Here is a 23103-nt window from a genome sequence, read left to right as displayed (position 1 = left end):
GAATTTGAATTCTGCTGCAAATAGAAAAGGCACAAAATGTATAATATATTATTCCACAACAGTCTGCTATATATGGTATATCATTAATACAGCTTTGAAATTTTACTGTGCTTTTAGCCATCTTATTTTTAATGAAACAAACACAGAATCAGTTTCTTTATCTTGTCATATCTTTTTTAAACATTCTCTTTATTTTTTAGTAGTTTAACAGTATTGTACTGTGTGGGTTTTTTTTGTTTTGTTTTTTTTAAATTTGTCTGCTGCTGCCTGACTCTGTACTTCTGGTTCCAAACGAGGTGTGTGGTTGACTGGTCAGTTTGTGACTGGTGTTCGTAACTCTGAAATTCTTCTGTACTTACAACTTTTAAAATAATTCACTTTTTACTCTGTTTTTCATGTTTCACGTTTGAAATAAGATTGTCCTGATGGACTTTCTCGAGGGTTTCGAAGTATTACATTTTAAATGAAGAGTAGGGGTGCTGATTCTTTAACAAAGACATCTTTTGTCTAGGTTCTTGGTAGTCCATTAAAGTGACATAGGTGTTGTCAAAAAACAAACATACATTGAAAGAATCTCACTAAAAATTCCTTTCCCACTCAGTTGCTCAGCTTTCAGTCTTTTGAGTCTTGTGATGTGATAATTTCACTGGCTATCCAGTTGCTGTAGCTTTCTAGGGTTGGTGAGACCTGAATTTTTAATAACAAAAAAACTTGGTTACTTTTTGAACTATTTGCAGGGCGGTTTTTACCCACTATAAAAACACAAAAAGGCACAAGTTAATTTTTTTTAACCTGTGGAGATCACTGGGGCCAAGCAGTCTTGTACAGCCCACATCACTGTGTCCTCTCTGCTCTTCTTAATGAGTTACGTAGGGCTTGGCTACACTTACAAGTTACAGTGCAATAAAGGAGCCCCGGGCACCCTAGCTTACTACCCGTCCATGCTGGCAAGGCACGTAGAGCTCTCTGTCTCCACGGCTACAGCGCTTCTGGTACTCCACCTCAGCGAGTGGAATAACGTTTGCTGCGCCACTGCTGGAGCGCCATGGTGCCAGTGTGGACGCCCTGGTCTGTTGTTGCGCTGTGATTGGTCTCCAGAAGTGCCCAACAATGCCTGTTCTAGCCACTCTGGTCATCAGTTTGAACTCTACTGCCCTGCCCTCAGGTGACCAACCGTCAGACCCGGCCTTTAAATTCTCTTGGAATTTTGAAAATTCCCTTCCTGTTTTGCTCAGCCAGGCGTGGAGTGCTCTCAACAAATCTTTCCAGGTGACCATGCCGCCACGCGCCAGGCAATCCTCAGTATGGAGCAATGGCGAGGTGCTGGATCTCACCAGTGTTTGGGGGGAGGAAGCTGTCCAGTCCTAGCTGCGCTCCAGCTGCAGGAATTACAATATTTTTGGACAGATATCAAAGGCCCTGTTGGAAAGGGGCTATGACTGGGATGCACTGCAGTGCAGGGTTAAAGTGAAGGACCTGCAGACCACAAAGCCCGAGAGGCAAACAGTAGCTGCCCCCGCGACCTGCCATTTTTACAAAGAGCTGGACGCGATATTTGGGGGCGACCCCACCTCCATGCCGAGTACCACAATGGACACCTCAGAGGCCAGTGTAACAAGGCAGGAGGAGGAGGAGCAGCAAAGTGGGAGCAAGGGTGCTCCGGCAGAGGAAGACACCCCGGAATTCCTAGATGCATGCCCTCAGGAGCTGGTCTCAAGCCAGGAGGAAGGTAGCCAGTCGCAGCAGCCGGGTTCTTGGGGAAGGACAAACACCAGAGGAGGTTCCCAGTAAGCAGCTTTTATTTCGGGAAGGAAGTTATTTGGTGCGGGCTCTTGGGGTGAGGAGGCTTAGGGCTGCATGCATGCCTAGATGCGGAATAGGGCGTTGATGAGCTCTCTCATATCACTTTAATCGGCCTCAGTAATCTCTTCAAAGGTCTGAGCCAGAACTTGGGCAATGCGTTTGCACAGGTTTTTCAGGAGAGCCACTGTGGTCCTTGTCCCAGTAAAGCTAACTTGTCAACGCCACTGTGCCATGCGGGGCGGGGGGGCCATTGCTGCACACAGGCAAGCTGCATATGGGCCAGGGTGGAAGCCGCATTGTAGTAGAAGACCCTCCCTTGCTTCCCTGGTCACCCTCAGCAGCGAGATATCTTCCAGGATGAAATCCTGTGGAAAATGTGGGGACAGTGTTCAGTATAGGGGCCCCCCGCTACTGTTGGCTCTCCCCAAGACACAGAAACCCAGAGGACAGTATGGCCGTGAAACAATCAGTCACGCTTGACCCTGTGCTTACTCACCATTTTCGGGCTCCCGTGGGTTACGTGCACTCGCTTTGGGACAAGCAAATTATGCTATTGTGTAGACTATGCTTGCCCTTAAGTAAGGGAGAATCATTGCTCTGTCTAGTGTGAACAATGCTGCCTCTGTTTAAGTGTTTCATTTTGCCTTCACAGATGCAACCTTGAGATCTCAGCTGTCCGTCTTATCAACGGCCGAGAGGCTGCAAAGAATCAGGAAGAGGCCATGTAGAAGCAAAGAGGACATGCTGCATGAAGTCATGCAGCATTCAACTAATGAAAATTAAAAAGTGCCGGAGTGGCGGGAGAGTGAAAGGAGGGTCCGCCAGCAAAATGTGGATTGCTGGCACCAAAGCACAGAGCGGCTGCTAAGCATCATGGAGTGCCAAGTAGACTTGATCCATCACTCGTAGCCATGCAGGCGGAGCACTACCGTTCCCATTTCCCCCCCTCGCCCCCCTCAGCCCTTATCCCAAAACTCTTTCCCTTGTGCCCCCATGTCACCTCCAAACCACCTTCCGCAACATCCAGGTTCTTAGCGCCACACGCTGCCTCCAACACCTTCACCACCCACCCCTGAAAACTACGACCCTTACCCGCTGCACTCAACCCCCATCACCATGCAGTATAGCCATCCTGAAGTGTAGCACGCATTGCACAGCACTCCAGACAGAACATACGCAAATCTCTGATTCCCCATTCCCCATCCCACCCCACCCCCTTGCCCTTTGTGTTTCCCAAGCAGTTGTGTTGTGTTTCTTTTCAATAAATTGATTTTTTCACTTTGAAAACGTTCTTTATTATTGCATAATGTAAAAGAAACCTTAGCCCAGGAAAGTAACAGGCACTGCAAGTCAGTGTATCATACATAGCAAACAGATTCTTACCGCACTTCACTCCTGTGCAGGGCACCACACTAAACTTTCAGCCTCAAATTACTCCCTCAAGGCATCCCTAATCCTTGCAGCCCTGCACTGGGCCCCTCTAATAGCCCTGCTCTCTGACTGTTCAAATTCAGCCTCCAGGTGTTGAACCTCTGATATAACCGCGGGGATGCTGTTATTGGCCAGGTCCAGCTTCCCATACAGAGAGCGCCAGCGACCCTCTAAATGGCCAAAAGCACACTCCACAGTCATTCTGCACAGGCTCAGCCTGTTGTTGAACCGCTCCTTGCTGCTGTCAAGGATCCCTGTGTAGTGTTTCATGAGCCATGGCATTAAAGGGTAAGCGGGGTCTCCAAGGATCTCAATGGGACTTTGACTTCCCCTACTGTGATCTTCTGGTCTAGGAAAAAAGTCCCGGCTTGCAGCTTCCTGAACAGGCCAGTGTTACGAAAGATGCATGTGTCATGCATCTTTCTGGGCTAGCCTGCATTAATGTTAATCACCCACAGTGATCCACAAGCACCTAGAGAACCATAGAGAAATACCCCTTCCGATTAACATACTCACAGGCTAGGTGGGCTGGTGCCAGAATTGGAATATGTGTCCCATCTATCGCCCCTCCGCAGTTAGGGAAACCCATTTGTGCAAAGCCAGCCACAATGTCATGCACGTTATCTGGAGTCACGGTTCTTCTGAGCAGGATGTGATTAATGGCCCTGCAAACTTGCATCAATAAGATTCCAACGTTCGACTTCCCCACTCCAAGGTGGTTAGCGACTGATTGATAGCTGTCTGGAGTTGCCAGCTTCCAGATAGCAATAGCCACCCACTTCTCCACTGTCAGGGCAGCTCTCAATCTCGTGTCCTTGTGCCGCAGAGTGGGAGGAGCTCCTCACACAGACCCATGAACGTGGCTTTTCTCATCCGAAAGTTTTGCAGCCACTGCTCGTCACCCCAGACTTGCATGACGATGTGATCCCACCACTCAGTGCTTGTTTCCCAAGCCGAAAGCGGCGTTTCACAGTGGTGAGCATGTCTGTGAATGCCACAAGCAAATTCGTGTAGTTTGCGTTACTCGAGTCGATATCATCATCTGAATCCTCACTGTCCCTTTGGATCTTAAGGAACAGCTCGACCGCCAAACGTGATGCACTGTCGAGAGTTGTCAGCATATTCCTCAGCAGTTCGGAAAGGGAAGACAGAGCGTGCAGTACAAAAACCGTTGAAAGATGGTGCCAAATGTGGACGGAAGCAAAGGGAATGCTGGGATGCGAACTGATGCATCACGGGGAGTTGGGACAGGGCCCAGAATGCCCTGCACCTCCAGCCCCCTTCCCACAAGCCACAGTGCCAGAATGGGAAGAGGTGCTCTGTGGGATAGCTGCTCATAATGCACCACTCCCAATGCCCCTGCCAGTCCTGCAAATGTGACCACGCCAGTGCACTTACAGCTGTCCGTGTGGACAGACTGCAGCGCTTTCCTTACTGTGCTGTATGAAGGCGGATTCAACTCATAGGACTCTACTTCTGCAAGTGTTGCCATGCCCCTAGATTAAAGCAAGTTTGGATATGTCTTCAAACTTCAGATTACATCCCTGGTTTCAGTGTAGATGCAGCCTACCTTCACACTTACAGATGCTCTGCGCGTATCCGTCTGGTTTATTTGTACTCAATAAGTGCACATTGGAAGATTTTGAGGACTATAAACAGCTCATTTTGTTTAATAAAAGTATGCTTGTCAGTGTGTTTTAGCAGCTTTATGCTGCTGTAGATTTTTTTTTTAAAAAAAAGTGTGTTGTAACATTTTAAGCACCTTAGGCAGCCTTGAAGATTTTCTTCTTTTAAAAAAAAAAATTGTTTAGCAAAAAGAAAAAGATAGCTCTAAGGATGTGCCATTAAAATAAATGGAATTTATAATCAAAGGAGAGGTTAGTGCACCGGTAAGTGTATATATATTATTTATTTATTTATTTCTGGTTTGTTTGTGTGTAAGAGCGTGCTTCTGGAATTCACTGTATATGGGCAGGCAGGCCGGCCCAATATAACCCAGTTGACTTCTGTATGGCTCTGCAAAGACACAGTGCATTGCAGGATTGAGGTGTAAATGTGTCACTTAACATATTCATTAATATTGTAATTGTTAATATTGTAAAATATGTAGCATAAATTATATAGATTGTGCAATGTAATTGAGCTAGCATTGCTATTGAAACCTTAATTTTCCAATTCCCTGAATATTGGTAATTTAGTCACAATTTTAAACAGGCTACAGGCAAAAATGTTTCCTGTGGCTTGGTTCCAGGAACTTACCAATTAAGGCCTGGTTCCTCAAATGTATTATGCATTTTATTAACTTTATGCATTTGAGCAGTCTTATGGGAGTTGATTCATATATGGAAAGTTTATTTTATGTGGGAGTGTGGAAAGATTTGGTTTAAAATAGAAGATGTAATATACAAGGTACTTGTGTTGCATTGGTTTTCACAGCTATTTTATTTTATGTGTTCTAGGTGTTTAAAAGATCAAAAATTAAAACATAACCTGCAGTGCAAAGTTCACAGCAGTTTACAAGTCTTTTGATATATCAGCATCACTGCTACAATTCAAAGAGAAAAAAATCTTGCCTTCTTCTAATATTATGAATTCTACACAGATAGCAATATGAATGTAACCTAATCAAGTTCAGCAAAAAGATCATGTAGCGTAGATCTAGTCTAAAAAGGCAGCGTGAAGATGATGTGATAGCAAATGATCATAAAGAGTAAGGGGGGAAAATATTAGGGGTTAAGAATTTAAGATACATTTGACATTAGCAGAAATTCGTCTGGAAAATGTTTAGTAGTTTTTTATATTACTTAGAACTCAGAAGCATCAAACAAGATAGGGGCCCCTTTGACTGTTGACATGGTGCAAAAATATGCCAAGGTAGTTCCTCCTGCGAAGAACTCAATTGCAGGAAAAAATGACACAGGAGAGGAGAGGGGAGAGAGACCCAAATATATAGAATTGTTGAATAAGTTTGTAATCTTTTTATATTATAAATAAAGCAGGTACCAACTATTTCCCTCCTTAACATTGTAAGACATTTAAAAATGTTGGCAATTTTAACAGGAGTCATATTAAAAGAGTTGTTTTTGCAAGTCAATAATATTAGTGGTATTGGCTGTATTTCCTATAATAGGAAATAGGGACTCTAGAGGTAATTGGCACAAATGTTTTCTCAAGTGAGGATTTCAATGGTAACTGCTCTAATACTGCCAGGTATTATGAACCTTTTTCTCTGCATGCACATTTTTAGCATACATGAAGTACACAAAAATAAAATAATAAATAATAGAAAGTGTAGATACTGTAATGAATTGTTTAATGAACTCTACTTGAATAAACAATGTTACTCTCTCAAGGCCAAATCATTTCACACAGTGCAAAAACAGAATATGGGTTTGCATACTGTGATTCCATGTGATTAGGGGTATGTCATGTAATATGTTCCCCTTTCTTCCATACAACAGTTCCACGTCAAAGCCAGATTGAAAACCATTGGTTCTACTATTTTATACTATCCATAACCCTATGTGGGCATAGGTGGGTTTTCTAGTGGATTCTGTGTAGCTGTGGATCACTTGGCATACTCCACCTTTGCAGTAGCACAGATTAGAACATTGTTAAGCATCATGTAGGTGGTGTGGAGTTCTCTCTGGCAAACTACCCCAATGCAGTGTGAGCATACTGGTTCCAAGGTCGTCTGGACTATGTCTGCAGAGATTGAAGATTCAAGAGATTGAGGTTTACTGGTGATATCCAGACTGTCATGAAGCTTTGAAGTGTGTATGTTGCAATTTTTATGGAAGCTGTTCTTGGCTTATGTACCTGCTGCAAAAGAATGCTACATTATAAGAACATTCCATTTGTTCAGTTACCATCCTGTCCCTCTGGGTTTTTTTCTGTCAATTTCTGTTGTTTTTTTGTTTTGTTTTAAAGTTCGTGTGTCCAGTGACCTCAGATTACATAGCTTCATCCTTCTGTAACTCAGCCTTTCTGATTATCCTGGGAACTGGTATTGGCTGAAACTCTCCAAACACTTTAAAGTACAGATGGCAACTTCATCGCTGTTTCTTTCCTATGTCTCTAAAGGATAGTATGACTTCTGATATTTTCCTCACTGATACTCTTCACAGAAGTCTTCTTAAAACCTCAGGTTTTTCCAGGCAATACCTATCTTGTGTTTAAAATGTATCACTTAATTTTGTTTCTCTGTGTTGTGGCAAGATGGCCGATTTTAGTTTGGTGGGTCTTGCGGTTTTCTTGGCGGGGAGCTAAGATGCCACCCCTTGCCCCTGCTCTTGGGTGCCGAGGGCCCCGCTACTAGCCTGGGAAGGTGGTAGAGGAGGGAAGTGGGTGAGGGGTCTGGGTTTGCTCCTCGCTCTGAGTCACAGCCCCTCGCAATCCCTGTGGGTTTCTTACGCTTGTCCCCTTTAGGTGGGGTTACCCTCGGTCCTTAGATGCTAGGGGGAAGGGAGTCTCCCGGTCCTGCTGGGCAGTCTCCCTTACTCCAATTCTCAGGTCTTCCAAATCTCTCAACACCCCTCCAAGCTCCAGTCCTTTCTCCCTCCTCCTCCTCCCTTGTCTGCCTAATGCAGGGGGTTTTATTAGGTTCCTAACAGGGCCTTAATTGACTGCAGGTGCTCCGATTAACCTGCAGCCACCTTCCCTAGTCTACAGGGAACCACGCCTTAATTAGCCTTGAGCTTATATATTTTGCCTCTTGCACTCTCCCACTGCTCCCTGGTCCTTCTGTATCACAGTGTCTCCCATCACTAATCATTCATTTACACATTTTTATCTCAACATTCTCCAGTCTAATTATTTAGCTTACAGCATGTTCTTGCCTACCAACTTTCTTCTTTATTTAGTGATTTTAACCCTCCCCCATCCCCAAGTCAATGATATATTGAAGAAAAAGTTAGTCTTTATGAGGGACAGTTGCCAAAGAAGTTTATGGAATATAAATCAGACAAGCAGGCTGGTTGGATTATTTGCTTGGAGAGGAAGAAAGATGTTCAAGGCTGGCCTGATGAATGGACTGTGGAGAAGAGAATGTAGTGTAAAGGCACAGGCTTCCATCAGAGAGAGAGTGAATAATGGAGCCAAGCTGTAGGTTTCTCTGATGAAGGTACCATGGGGGAGAGTATCCCTAATACAGGAGCTATCATTAGAGAGTGAGGGAAACTTTTTTGTTTACTGTGCCTATATAAGCTTAAATATTGGTTCTCCTAGTAATTTCCCTTGTTCTTTAAGCCAGTTTCAGCTCTTGTTTTCGTATATTTATTTCCCCCACTAGTGATAATTTATTCTATTGAAAATGTCTTGTGTATTAGGCAACCAGATAGAATAAGATCAGAAGTGGTCATAGAAACTGCCAAATTACTTTTTCTGTGAACTTGTAGCAAGTCTCTACAGGTGAAACACTAATGCATGCTCAACTGAACTCCCACTGGAAATGGTGCTTTCAGGAGTGTTAATCTCTATTCGCAAAAAGAAAAGGAGTACTTGTGGCACCTTAGTCTCTAAGGTGACTAAGGTGCCACAAGTACTCCTTTTCTTTTTATAACTGTTGTGTAATTCAGAAAATATCCTTTAAATTAAAAATCCCCATTTAAAATACTTAGTTCTAAAAAAGCACAGTCCACCACCAGTTGCATGCAAAACATTTAATTGCTGTCTTATTTTTTAAATTAGCAAAAAGTGTAACATTTAATAATACTACAGTAAGTGATATTACATTCTTGAAGCAACTCCTGTGATCCAAGACTACCTAATGTTAACAGTATATTTATTGGTAGCGTTCTTCTTCCAAATGCCAAAAATGAGTTTTAAAAATTCTTTTAATGTGAGATGTTTGCTTCCTTTTGATCTGCAAATCACAGAAATGTATAATTTACTTTAGAGCTAAGCCTTGGCTAGTATGAAGTTTTGGTTCTGATTTTTCAAATACAGCATAAACCATATTTCACTGGATTTAACCACATTTTGAGAAGCAAATAAAAGTAGTAGGAATGAATATCTAGATTAAACAGTAACATGGATGTTGTATTGGATTAGTCTTTCCTAAACCAAATTTAGCCTAACTTCCTCCATCTTAAAATTGCATGCTGTTAAAATGAGAATTGTTTTGGTAGAATGAAATGTTGTATGGAAAAACAATGAAGAATGTTGTTTAATGTATCCATTATGATGGAACAACATCCAGTAGAATATGGCTGGTACAAGTATTAAGTAGAGAATACTTTGTGTTTGGAAACTTCATATATTTTCATGTCTTAAACTTCAGAAATTGTTCCTATTAATATTCTAGTTGGGAAGTTCTGAGATTCCTTCTCTCTAATTTGAGATGGTGGATAGAAGAATATGGCTTTGATGGCTTCCGGTTTGATGGTGTTACATCTATGCTATATCACAATCATGGAATTGGTAAGTAGATTAATCAGTCCACTTTTTAATTAAAGAACACCCTGCCTCTTGGTCTTACTGTAGTACTTTTCAGGAAATGGTAATAACAAAAAGATAAACTGGGTAGACCTTCGTTTAAGCTATTTTAAAATAGCAAATTTGTTAATCTTTTGCTGTGCTGCGATTAAATGGATTATTGGATTTTTTTATTTATTTATTTATTTTGTTAAGTTTTACACTTGTAAATCTGACTCACTGTATTTGGGGTCTTTATCTTTTTTGGTCACTAGGTACAGGCTTCAGTGGAGATTACCATGAATATTTTGGTCTACACGTAGATGAAGATGCCCTCATTTATCTAATAATGGCCAACCACATGATTCATTTATTGCATCCAGAATCCATAACAGTAGCTGAGGTAATATTAAGTGTAGCTATTTCTTTATATGTGAGTAAAAGGTTGTAGTATCAGTAAATAAGTGTACTCGTGAAATGTCATTCGGTCTTTATTACAACTTCTTCAGAGTTATTTGTATATGTCACATCATTTAACATGAATCAATTTCCATTGTCGTCAACATTACTTGCTAATTATTAGTGACAATTTTGTTAAAGAAAAATATCAGCAGATAAATACTAAGGGTGGATGGGTTCCTCCTCCATGCAATTATCTGTGTGTTGGGGCGGGGAGAAGGGAGAATTAAGTATTAATGTTGTTTTTTCTCTACATTGGTGGGACAGTACGGATGCTGTGAGTTAGCTTGTATGAAGGTTCTTAGTTTAGATATTATTGCTTCGCTTTGCTTGCTTATTGCTCTATGATTGCCAAATGTTGACTAGTTATTCATGGTACCAAATGTTCACAATTCACAGTCCCAAAGACTGTGCTGATATAATTCAATATATGCATAATTGATAACTCCCTTCTGTGATTAAATATGATAAATTTTGAAGTTTCTTAAATGTTTAGGTTAATTTAGATTTAACATTAAAATTGTCTGGGTTCCTGAGTAAGTACGATTCTTCTTTGACTGCTTGCTCATGTTGATTCCATTCTAGCTGTGTGCGCACCCACGTGCCTGGTCGTTGGAGGTTTTTGCCTCAGCGGTGTCCATAGGGCCAGCTATGGTGCCCTTTTGGGTGTCGCACTCATGCATCAGTATATCAGGCGCTGCCAGCCCTGTTCCCTCTCAGTTCCTTTTTACTGCCCGGGGTGGTTAGTTGAGGTGCCTTTCCTTGCATAGCAAGGGCTAGCGGTTTTGTCGCTTCTGACTTTGAGCATTAGGGATTTGTAAATAGTTGTTGATAGTAGTTAGTGTTAAGCAGTTGTTAAGTGTAGTTAGGAGTTAGTCACAGCGGGGACTTTGCTCCTGGTGGGGCATGCCCCTTTTTCCGAGGTTTAAGCCCTGCGCAGACTGTAACAGGCCTCTACCTGTAAGTGACACCCAAGTGCTGTCTGAAGTGTTTGGGGGAATCACATGTGAAGGAGAAGTGTCATTGTTGTAAAAATTTTCGATCCAGGACTCAGAGTGGGATATTCATTTGCAGGCTTTCCTTATGGAGGCTGCCCTCCATCCGGCTTCTGAGCCATCCCACCAAGACTCGCCTAATACCTCAGCCTTGGTGCACACCACACCCCCAGCACCTGGCACCTCCCAGCACTGCACCCTATCACCGGTGGCCAGAAAGAAAATGAAGAAGCATGGCTCCTCTGCACTGGGCAAGAAAGGCCATGGGGCATCAGGCAAAGGACCCAGTTCGGCCCACCCAGTCACTCCGCAGCCACTTAGATGTGCCTTCTCAGTCCGGGCCCTTAGCCCCTTAAAGGATCCACCACCAACTCCTGGGAGCGGTAGGGGGCTCAAACTTATGACGGCATCAACGTTTTCCCAAGCTCCCCCGGCACTGAGTGAGCATAGGCCCACGCTGCTGGCACAGGCTCCCTACTAGGGCAAGCCAGCTGCTAAGACTCCTCAGGAGGCAGTAGAACACTGCTGATCCCCTGAAACAAGGCAGCACTCTCCATCTCTGTGCTGCAGATCTCCAGCATTGCAGCCCAGATCCTCTGGGGCTCACTCTTGGTCACCGGCACTGCGATCGCAGTCCCTGCCATCTCTACATGGATCGCCTTGGGGGAGGCTCTGGTCTCTGTTCTGCCGGCATCGTTTGCCCTCCCTCCAGTTATCCTCTCAGTGCAGATCTCGGTTGCCTGCCCCATGGGAGCGCTTCCTGTCACGATTCCGGTCCCACCGGCCCCAGTCCCCTTGATATTGGCACCGATCCTCTCACTCTAAACACTGGTGTCCGGCAGCAACAGTCAGACACGGACATCAATAGCCTCGCCGTGGTCACTGGAAGGGGATTCCTCTGGCACGGAAGGGCAGTTCAGCCCCTTGCTAAGACCTCACCGGCGCAAATGGGCACCTGAGGCCTCATCGATGTCTGTGGCGTTACCTTGGCAGCATGGCCAGTGGCCTTACTGGAGTGGAGTGTGTGGGGCATGCTGGTGGTGACGATGCCCCCTTCGCATCGCTCATTTGCTGCTGCCTCAGAGCAACACTGGCATCATCAACAGCACCAGGCTCAGTGCATTAGACCCGCTTGGAAGTTGGGGTAAAGGAGACAGCGCCCACCCCAAAACTCCCCTCTCCCGTGGGGGATTATGCCCCTGGAGGTACAGTCATCATCTTCATCCCCGGATGAGGCAGTCGTGGAACCCTTGAGGGCCAGCCGTCTGGACGATTTTAAGGAACACCAGGCCCTGCTTTGAGGGGTGGCCGAGAACTTTGGCCTATAGATGGATGAGATGACAGAGCAAGCAGACACCTTGTTCAATGTCCTCTAAGCCCTGTTCCGAGACGGGTGGCGCTACCAGTGCGTGATAGGGTCCTGAAAATTGCCACGGTCCTCTGGCAAACCCTGTCGTCCATCCCTCCCACCTCCAAAAGGGTCGAAAAGAAGTACTTTGTCCCGGCCAAAGGGTTCAAGTACCTTTTTATATCCACCCACGTCCGGGCTCACTGGTTGTCTCTGTGGCCAATGAAAAGAACAAGGAGGGGCACAGTAGTTCAACTCCAATTCCAGGCGGTGAACCATCAGGCCCCCCTGCACAAGTACAACAATTCATGGAGTCCCTCCCTCAGGGTCTGGCCCAGGAATTTGGCATTCTGATGGAGAAGGGCACCACGGCAGCTCTCTACAGATGGTCTGGGATGCGGTGGACTCAGCAGCTAGGGTGATCGTATTGATGGTGGTCATGAGGGTGTAGCTCCTGACTTCAGACTGCCAGCCTTATCCCAAGAGATGCAGACCTTTTTCCAGGACCTCCCATTCGATTGGAATGATCTCTTTTTGGAACTGATGCGAGGCTGCATGCATTAGAGGACACTTGGGCCATCCGTCTCTCGCTGGGCATACGTACGCCGCAGTCTGTATGGAAACTGTTCTGGCTGCCCCTGATGCCAAGGCCTCGTCAGTCTTGTCAAGGGTCTGGTTTTGGCCTCAAAAGATTATTGTTGGCATGCAGAATAGCTAATGGTAATATGAAACGCCAAAGCAGTAAATTTCTGTTAATTGACTGTTGGGCGTTTTTCACTGACGTGTTTTTATGTTAAGAAAAAGAAACTCCAAGCTTTTAAGAATTTTGTTGTTAATATAATAGTACTGTGTAATGCATCTGGGTTTGTTGTTTGTGTTTCTCCTTCCAGCCATCTAGAAAAGACACGTGCAAGATGCAGGATGGATCTGATATGTCATGAGGAATGTGAAGGCCTATTTTTTAATCCACACTATTTTATTAAGAATTCCAATTTCAGCCTTCAGAAAACAAAATAAGGCTAATTTCAGTTGTATGTGGCATTCTAATATATAACTGACAGCTGTATACCAAAGTGCTGTTAAGAGCTTAATGACATCAGGTATCAAAAATAGCAACTGATGAAAAGAAGCAATTATTTGATATATAAAACTAAAGGTGGCAATATTGATCTTTCGGTTCACTTCAAATAAAATTGGTCCATCATCTAGGGAGTGATAGTCAGATTATCCACATTCCTATGGATGAAACTTTGAATTCAGCCTGTTTGTATTATCTGGTTTAAGATTCTTTTTAAACAAGATTAGTCTTCAATTTATTCTCTTTAAATTGAAAACTTCTTCAATTCAATACATCATTTTTCTGTCTAGGGGGAGTCTATATACAAAATGTGGAATTGAGCCACATGCTAATGATAGAAAGAGATTGGGGTGGAGGAACTACTGATATGATTTTAAATTAAAATGACTGTCATGAATTTGTGCTTGAAAGTAATGACAGTTGAATAAGTTCCTCATGAGAGAAGAGAGGTTTTGTCTAGAGTATGACAGATTGTTGTACACTCCTTGAAGAGTTGTCTGATTGCTTTAAGTAAAGAATTTTCTGTGTATTCCCCATCTAGCTTTCTAGATATAATTTCTATGTCCAAGATTCCTCCTTTGACGGAACCCTTTAACTCCTGCCGTCAAAAAATAAAATTTACCTATACATATGCCTTACATCTGGATAGCTGGTTACCCAGCAGCTCTGCCTTTTTGGTGCTAATAGAAGTTGTGATACCCCAAATAGTGCTACTGGGACCAGCCTGTTAGGCTGCCAGTGTCCTCTATTCTTTGTTTCACACAGTTCAGGGTGACAGAAACACTGCTGCCAGACAAGAGTACAGTGTAGAATTAGGTAGTGGTTGGATTATTAAGGTTTCCTTCAGCCCTTCATTTAAAGTGAAAATTAAATGATTTGGGTAATAATGAAAACAAATAGTAATAACCAAAATTACACCACACACTTCAGGTGAAACATTGATTTTTCTGGAAGGCTACGAATAAATCCATTAGTAGTTTCAGGCGTAGGAAAGCATCAGACTTCTCTGTGAAATTTTAGGGCTGATATCTAATGTATTGCTCCACTCCAACTAACAAATGAGTTTTTACCCTTCAAACTTGAGTTGCCTGTAAATCTAAACACAGTGGTATGCATAGGCTATTAGTTTAAAAATGTGAACAAAGTTAGTATTCATCACTAATGTTTCTATTTATGCCACTGAAGTAGACAAATAAGTTATGTCAAATTTTTATGTTTAAAAATTCTGGCACTTAAAACTGTAGAAATTAGCTTGAGAGAGAATGGTAGTTGTTTGGCTGGCAAAGCTCAAAGCCTCGTAGAAACATGGTCCTTGATCTCATAGACTTCAGAACATCATGCTGTCAGGAACTTATCAGAGACTGCCCTGCACATCTCAGCACGGGTGAGCAGCTGTAAATGCCATGTGCCTGACCAAATTAGGAGAGCTGTTGGACTCCCCTCCTGCACACTGCTTTAACTGCTTGGGAAGGGAGAACTACTTCCCTGGACCTCATTGGTCTTATTCACCTTATAGAAGGTATCCACGTGGGGAGAAGCCAGAAGTGTAGAAAATCTTGTGACTAGTGTAGAAACTCTTTTGTCAACCAATTTAACACTTTCAGGGTTCCTTACTTTTGTCTTTAAATAAAAACATCCACACACAGACTTTCTCTCAAGTCTGCTACAGAAAATACCAAATAGAAGACACAAGAGTATGTTTAAAAACAAAGTGAAAAATCCCCATGCAAAGTCCTCGATAACCATATACCATGCACCTGGATCTTCTGAACTGGGGCAACTTTCTCCTAGAGTAGATCAAATGTAGCAAAAAGGCATTTGCAATCTTTTTGCAACTGAAATGCAACTTATATTGGTTATTTTTTTGAATGTGGCAAAATGTGTGCTCACACTGCAAAAGTTGTGCTCTAAATACTCCTACAGCTTGTTTGAAAATCTTTTATTCACACAATAGTTTAAAAAAAATTACAAATGTTTATATATATGTCGTAATTGAAGGGTTGGAAATTTCTTCTGTTTATAAAGTGGGGGCCATCCCTTCAGAAACAATATTATGTGATGAAAGTGACCAGTTATGTGGTGCATTCAATAAATGATGCATTCACAAGCTTGAATTACATTTTAAGGGAGAGAACAAAGCTGATCAGAATTTCAATCCGTGTTTTTGATTCTCCATTCCTTGGGCTCTTGCATTGAAGTGGTAGAGGGAATTATCCCATTGGATTCAAGTTAAGGAATGTGGGATTGAGTTTTATGAGCATATCCTAATTGTTAGAGCAGGTTGACTGGAATGTTTAGTTTACATACATCCAAGTAATCTTTAAAAAAAAAAAAAAAAAAAAGAAGTAAAAGCTAATCAGTGCTAGCTCTCATCTCACTAAAAATAGTGTAGCTATGGCAGTGAAAGTTGTGGGAAGGGCTAGCCGCCCTGAGTAAATTTCTGTGGTCGCTGATGAGCACGTACTTGGGGAGGCTAGCCCGTTGCGCTCCCATGGCTACGCTCTCTTTAGCACGCTAGCTCATTCAGAATTAGCATTGGGTATCTCTCCTTAAGATGGGAGTCACACCTTCAGCTCGGAAACTACCAGCATTACATTAAAGTGTAATTGTATGCTCTGCACATGTAGACTTTGTGTAGCAGTAATGTTTGGAGCTTGAGATCTGATGCTATTTTTAAATAGGAAGCTTTCTTAGGGTGGAAAATGTAAAGAACCACTTAAAGCAAAATAATGATGCAATGTATTCTTTATTCAAGGAAGTTTCTGGGATGCCAGCTCTTTGTTGCCCTATTGCCCAAGGAGGAAGTGGATTTGATTATCGGCTGGCTATGGCAATTCCAGATAAATGGATACAGGTGAGAAAACAATATTCACTTTTGTATTTTCCACCATTGTGTTTATATAAATAAACCTTCTAAATACTACAGGTAACTTTGTTCTGTCGCATCCATTAGTTTGAAGTATCCGATTCCTGCAGGCACAAGCTGAAGGGAGGGCTGCGGTCCTGGCAGTACAGAGCTGAGTCCTGGCTGGGGGTCTCTGCTCTGCCTTGCCAGGACCGCAGCTGTCCCCCGCACCATGCTGTAGCAGGGATCGAGTGTCACAAGCCGCGCACCCACACTGTCATGAAAATGTGTGAGCAGGGCAGAACAGAGATCCCCAGCCAGGCCTGCGAGAAAGAGGACAAGCGCCTGGCCGCGTAAGAGGTCACCCCACTGCTGAATGATTCCTGCCCCCTTGATTATTCAAATTCCCAATTATCCAAATAAAATGCACGTCCCCCATGCTATTCCAATAATCAGGAGTATGCTGCATATAAATCTTATTTAACAGCAGGTGTAGCATAGCCGAAGGAGAGTGCTATTTCAAATACACGTGCTGTAAAAAACTAAATAGTCATGCAAGTCAACTCAGAGACTCTGTCATGTAGGATGCATTGTAAACCTCTTTACAGATATTCTTCAAACCACACAGCTCCTGCACATTTGGGGGAACAGTGAACGCATAAGTAATGCTTCAAAAAGCTAATGTGCTACTGTCACCTCTGTTTTATAATGGGTGTGGTATCCTAAAGTGGTTCCCTGGCATTTCTGCCTTACTGGGAACAGTCTTGGTAATCTTCTCTATCAGCCTCTGCTTCCCGCATCAAAAACCGCAACAGAACGAGGCGGAACCCTTTCATTTTTACAGCATTCGCTGCAAGTGGAGAATAATGACAGACTGAATTTCCTTGCCTCACCAGCTTCCTCCTTTTTAGCAAAGGTAAAGGATTGGTCCTGCTTTGAGCAGGGGGTTGGACTAGATGACCTCCTGAGGTCCCTTCCAACCCTGATATTCTATGATTCTAAGTTTTAGTGGTTCCCTCCGCTCCCCCTTCCCTCTATCCCCCAGCCTATAAAAATCTTCATAGTCTCTAACCAGGACTCCAGAGGTTGGACTGGGAGTCATTCCACCATTATGGCTCAGGCCCTTCCCTTTAACAAGCTGGGGCTCTTGGTGTGAGGTTGGTGGGTGGTCTTTGTGTTCGGGTTGATTTTATTTTTCTTTGGACTATATGGTGAGCATAGACAGTTTTGTTGGATTTAAGTTCTATCCAAAAAGCCTATCTCTCGCAACAGCTCTTTTTATCTCTGAACATTGAAATAAGCATTTGTATATAATAATCCTATATTTATGTACAAGGTATGATAATGAAATGAGCCCTCTGTAAGTTGAATGTAGCAATTTTTATCTAACACACAACTTAAAAAGTAAAAAAACCCCAACAAAAAACGTATACATGTGCACAAGAACATGCTGTGCCACACACCAACAACGACTACGATGTTTATAAAAAGAATAAAAAACTGTAAATGTGCTTAAAGACCAATAATGCATTAAACAAACTCCAACAGTTCATATAAAAAAGGGATTTAAATAACCTTCTCCTTAATTCGAGAATCACAAGAAAAGGAATAAAACAATAAACAATCTCATAAGGCTGGCAGACCCTTCAGAAAATTGGTCTTTCAATTAGACATAAGATTAGAAGCAAATCCCTAATGATACCATTACCATCTGAAGGCAATAAAGCAATAAATATTTCATATGAGCATTAATGGCTTCAATAAGAGAAGCGAGTAACTTAAAGAAAAATAAAATGTGACTTTCATTGTCCTTAGTATCTTTACTCACAAAACTGTGTGGCGGGGAAGAGGTGGTGTTCTGCAAATCACAATAGTAAACCACATTAGGTGTGTGGGATTTTTTTTCTCCAATGAAAGTCATGTTACCAATAAGCCCTAGCTGATGTTCATGAAGTTCTGTAAGTATATACTTCGAGTAGCAAGTAACAGCCAGTGCTAATGAGGGCTGCTTAGGGCTTTCTTTCCATCAGCTTTCTTCAGCTGGTTTTGGGTAGGAAATGATGGATGGTCCCTAGAGCAGTAAGAAGCAAACCAGCCTCTTGGAGACAAAGAAGCGGTTTGACTTTTCAATAAGGTACCTTTTGGTGCCTTTACATTGCGTATGAGAACATTGATACTTGAATTGAACAAGTGCTGCTGACAATTGAACAGGTGATAGGTCTTTTTTAAATTACTGCTTGTTTCCTTTCCTAACTCCTTTGGAAGGACAACAACATCTGTTTTTTCATAAAGCAGAAATATTCTTTCCAAAAAATAAGCTAATAGGATATATGTCATGTATGCTTCTGTTATGCCAGACCCAGTTTATTGAGTATTTTCTTATAATTAGTGACTTTGGAGTAATGATATCTATCTTCTCATTGTTGTGTGATCAAACTATTTACCATGGAACAGCAGGTTAGTCTGTGTACATATCTGTGTTAATTTATACTTCATTGACTGCATGCCAGGTGGCTGCTGCAATGTTTTTTAACTATATAATGTAATGTTAAACTCCCCGGTTATATTACTGACATTTTTTTATATACCATTTTAATTGATATTCTTCAGAAATAATTTTCTTTTTTAAGGTTAAACTACAACAAAAACAGTCAATGGAGGCTTATGAAGTATTGCATGAGAAAGAAGAGTGAGGGCTTCAACACTAAAATTACTCCATGTAGTCGACTGTTAAAATGGTGCCAAGTATCCCTTAATGTTTTATAAAGCAGAAAAGAGATCAGTTTAAATAATGTTGACATGCTATGGTTATTAATCAAAAGTTGGCAGTTGATATGGCAAAAAACATGAAACATGGGTTTAGAAATTCTAAAGAGTATTAAAGTGAGTTCAGAAAGGAATCCTATTTGGGAGATCAAATAGGGGAAGCGCATTTCTCCAAGTTCTTTTTTTTTTTTTAGATTAGGAGTGACTAAGAATAATAATACCATTTTACTATTTAGGGAAAACTTCAAATCCCCAAATGCCATGGAAAAAATATTTAATGCAATTTAGCTGAAACAAAAGTAATGTTTGAATTACCTTTAACAGATAATTAAAGAGTTGAAAGATGAAGATTGGAATATGGGCAATATAGTGTACACGCTGACAAACAGGCGGTATGAAGAGAAATACATTGCATATGCAGAGAGCCATGATCAGGTACTGTAATAAGTATTTTGATTAAAAACTGTGTGGAGGAACAAATTTGTAGACTTCACATAGGTCAGTGCTCAAAACTGAATACCACAGTCAAGATTTTTTTCTGTGCCCAGTGCCATTTGGGACAGTTTTTTATAAAGGGGGCATGACTTTCAGAGGGTGAGTGCTCAGCACTCTCTGAAAATTCTGGCCTCGTTAAGTGGAACACCAAAAAATTGTGACAATCTTGGCTTTTTTTTTTTTTTAAATATGGTTTACCACCTGGAGTCCTCCTCTTAACCTAATTCACACAAACAATGCTCAGGTGAGTATCCCATTGTCTTCAAGGGGAAGAATCACCAGTGTAAGAGCTGCAGGACCAGGTGCTAATTTAATTTCTAGTTAATCATTCTTTAACAATTTTATTTGGGATTGGGGAGTGAAAGAGGAAGAGGCAACATATTAAGTCTGAAAACATCAAAGCACCGAAGTCCTGTAAATAGAAGTCCCACAGCAACTGTACATCAGCTTACTTGCATGTATGTAATAGTTTCTCTAATACTGCATATGCTGTTTAAATGTATGCTTTATGTATGCTGAATACAATGTAAGTTAAGATAAGATTGCTTTGGGAGTCATTTTTGAACATTCTGATTTTGTTTGTATTTAAGTTTTCGATAATAATCTTCAGCCTTTTGGCTTTTTAACTTCCATGTATTCGCATGGTCAAATCCAGCTAAACCTGTTTAAATGTGATTGGGTCGCTCTAGACTGTACAACCCAGAGTACAGCAAATGTTTTATTTTTATATTTGTATCCAGTGAGAACATTCCAAAATGGCCAGCCATACACCTTCTACAGCCACCATAAATGAAGGTTCACCTTTTTGTAGGACACGTTGGAGTCTTTCATCCATCAAACATATCTCTTAAAATTGTTTTGTTAATGGAAGCAAATTCTTAGACTTTGAAAGAGGCTTTATCTAGGCTATATATAATTTGAAAGCCACCTTTAAGTATTTGATTAGTTTCCTCAGTTGAAAAACATAAGAATTGTCATACAGGGTCACACCAATTTTCTATCTAGCTCAGTATTGGGTCTCCCAACAGTGGCCAGTATCAGAGTTGAAGGGGAGTGTTGGAGTGATTCATCCCTGTCTTCTCCTTCTGGCTTCCTGCATTTAGGGACACTCCGAGCATGGGGTTACATCCATGACTGTCTTGGCTCATATCCACTGAAGGACCTATCTTTGATGAACTTGTCTAGTTCTTGTTTGAACCCAGTTATGTTTTTGGCCTTCACAACATCCCATGGCAACAAGTTCCACACGTTAATTGTGTGGTGTGTGCAAAAGTACTTCCTCTTGTTTGCAATAAACTTGCCATCTATTAATTTCATCAGATGACCTTGGGATTTTGTATTGTGGAAAAGGATAAGTAACACTGCCCTATTTACTTTCTCCACATCTTTTGTGATTTTATAGTCCTCTATAATATCCCTCTTTAATCATCTCCTTTGTAGATTAAGCAGCCCTGATCTTTTTCGTCTCTCCTCATATGGAAACTGTCTCACACTCTTGATTATCTTTGTTTCTCTTTTGTAAACCTTTTCCAGTTTCACTATATCCTTTTTCACCCAGAAGTCCCCATCTTATTGGCTTGCTTGTTGTTTTTCCCCTGTCTAAATCCAGTTGATGCTCTTTACACAGGGCTTCTCACTGTGCTTTGAACATTGGGGTCCTGATCTTGACTGGGACTGTGGATTCTACTGCAAAAGACATATTATTTTGTGATTATTCATTCCCTTGGAAGTTGGATCCCCATCTGGATTTCTGATGTGGAAAAATGGCTGCCTAATGTAGATCACTAAATATTGTGTCCCCCCCCCCCTTTTTTTTTCCTCCATATTTTGGACTGGACCCTGCCTGTTAATTTTATTGTCTCATATAGCAAAGTATTTTGTTTTGAACATTATAGTTAATCATACACAGTTTAGACTGGAAAAAAACCCGATCGCTTTTATTCTTCTGCAAAGTTCTGTCTTCTACAGTATATTTTTGAGTTAACTATGGACAGTGATGCAAATGAAGTAACCAGTTTGTTTAGACAGACTCTCTTTCCCTGATAAACTGAAACCCCGTTCTGTTTTTTGTGGGTTGTTTTCTTTTTGTGGGGCTTTTTCTTTGTGTTTTTCATATCCTATACAGCTATGTTAGACTTTAGGCTTCAGTGTTTTTGTTGTCAGTCTTTAAAAATCATAACTGGATGGCCGACATTTTTTTTAAAAAATCCATTTTTCTGAGAAAATTAGGATAAGCTTTTCCTTTTATTATTTTAGTTTGAACTTATTTACTGGGAAAATGGCTTGCTTTCCAATGTGGCGTTTACTACCCAACCTATTGTATAAAGGAGAAAATGAAAATTCAAAATAGAGTATAAAATGGGAATTGGACTGATTCAACCCAAATTATAGGTATTTGTGAACACACAAAATAGAATATTTGCATCAATCCTTGGATGTGCAGTTTAAACCTGTACTAAAATAAACCTGGTTAGTCAGCATTTATAGGACATTGTTTTTATACAGGAATAGACATTAGCAAGGTTCTTTTACAATAAATTAAGTAATCTTTCCTTCAACGGATTCGCTGATATTCTTGTTCCAGCTAAGCTATTTTCTAGAATAAGAGTCAGTGCTTGATGGAAGGAATACCCTATTCTCTGCTATCTATGCATAAAGATTTAGTGTACCAGTAACAAGCTATGGAGGCAACAGCTCTGGGGGTATCTGAAACACATGCTTTCTATAAAACTAGCCATTTTTCATCGGCCATGAAACAGCTGCTTGATCTGGTAGACACGGCAAGTGATCTTCCTATGTTTATGCTCTGTCATCAAATCACTTTGTGTGAAATCCTGGTTCCACTGAAATTAATGGCAAAACTGCACTGACTTCAGTGGGGCCAGAATTTCCCCCTTTGTGACTTGGGTCAAAGCACTTAACTTTTGCATGTGTCCATTTCCAGAGCTGTAAAATGGGGATAATGCTATAGTTATGTAATGCGTATGTTACAAGTGTATTGTAAATCTTGAGAAATATTTACACAACACAGCATTTCAATGGATTTTTGAATTTTCAAAATAATATTATGGCTTCTTTTTCATTTCTGTTCTACATATAGGTATCCAAAAGACTTCTGTGGTTGTTCTCCTGTACACTGAGAGAAAGGAAGCCCTAACCACAGAATTGACTAAAACTTACTCAATGGCAGAAGTACAGTAGTTATCAAGTTAATTTTGCTGAGTACCATGTCTCTCTTACAGCCTTTCTGTCAAATACAGCACTTGTGGGAGGGGAAAAAAGAAAATTGTAGCTTATAAAACACAATACATGCAAATATTAACTGAAACCTAGTTCTCTGAAACACTCATTTAACATGTACTATATAAATACACGAACTATTCATTTTGATTTCCTTCTTACCCTTAACTACATTTTGTTCTGTTATAGAATCTGAGTTTGTATGGCAGTCAACTCTTTTTGTGTGAGG

The 23103-nt window shown here is 41.4% G+C and overlaps 1 protein-coding gene across 5 annotated transcripts in view; it reads left to right on the top strand.

Moving 5' to 3' along the window:
- Positions 1 to 23103, top strand: part of GBE1 (1,4-alpha-glucan branching enzyme 1) — a 303019-nt gene that overhangs the window by 179397 nt on the left and 100519 nt on the right. For all 5 annotated transcript variants that reach the window (XM_073304014.2, XM_073304034.1, XM_073304024.1 and 2 more), the window contains 4 exons: positions 9539 to 9654; positions 9924 to 10051; positions 16284 to 16382; positions 19464 to 19574. In XM_073304014.2, the coding sequence (XP_073160115.1) occupies positions 9539 to 9654; positions 9924 to 10051; positions 16284 to 16382; positions 19464 to 19574 (454 nt within the window). The remainder of the gene's footprint in view (positions 1 to 9538; positions 9655 to 9923; positions 10052 to 16283; positions 16383 to 19463; positions 19575 to 23103) is intronic.

Source organism: Lepidochelys kempii, chromosome 1 (genome assembly GCF_965140285.1).
Source record: "Lepidochelys kempii isolate rLepKem1 chromosome 1, rLepKem1.hap1, whole genome shotgun sequence".
NCBI lineage: Eukaryota > Metazoa > Chordata > Testudines > Cheloniidae > Lepidochelys > Lepidochelys kempii.
This window is presented reverse-complemented; position numbering and strand designations above follow the sequence as displayed.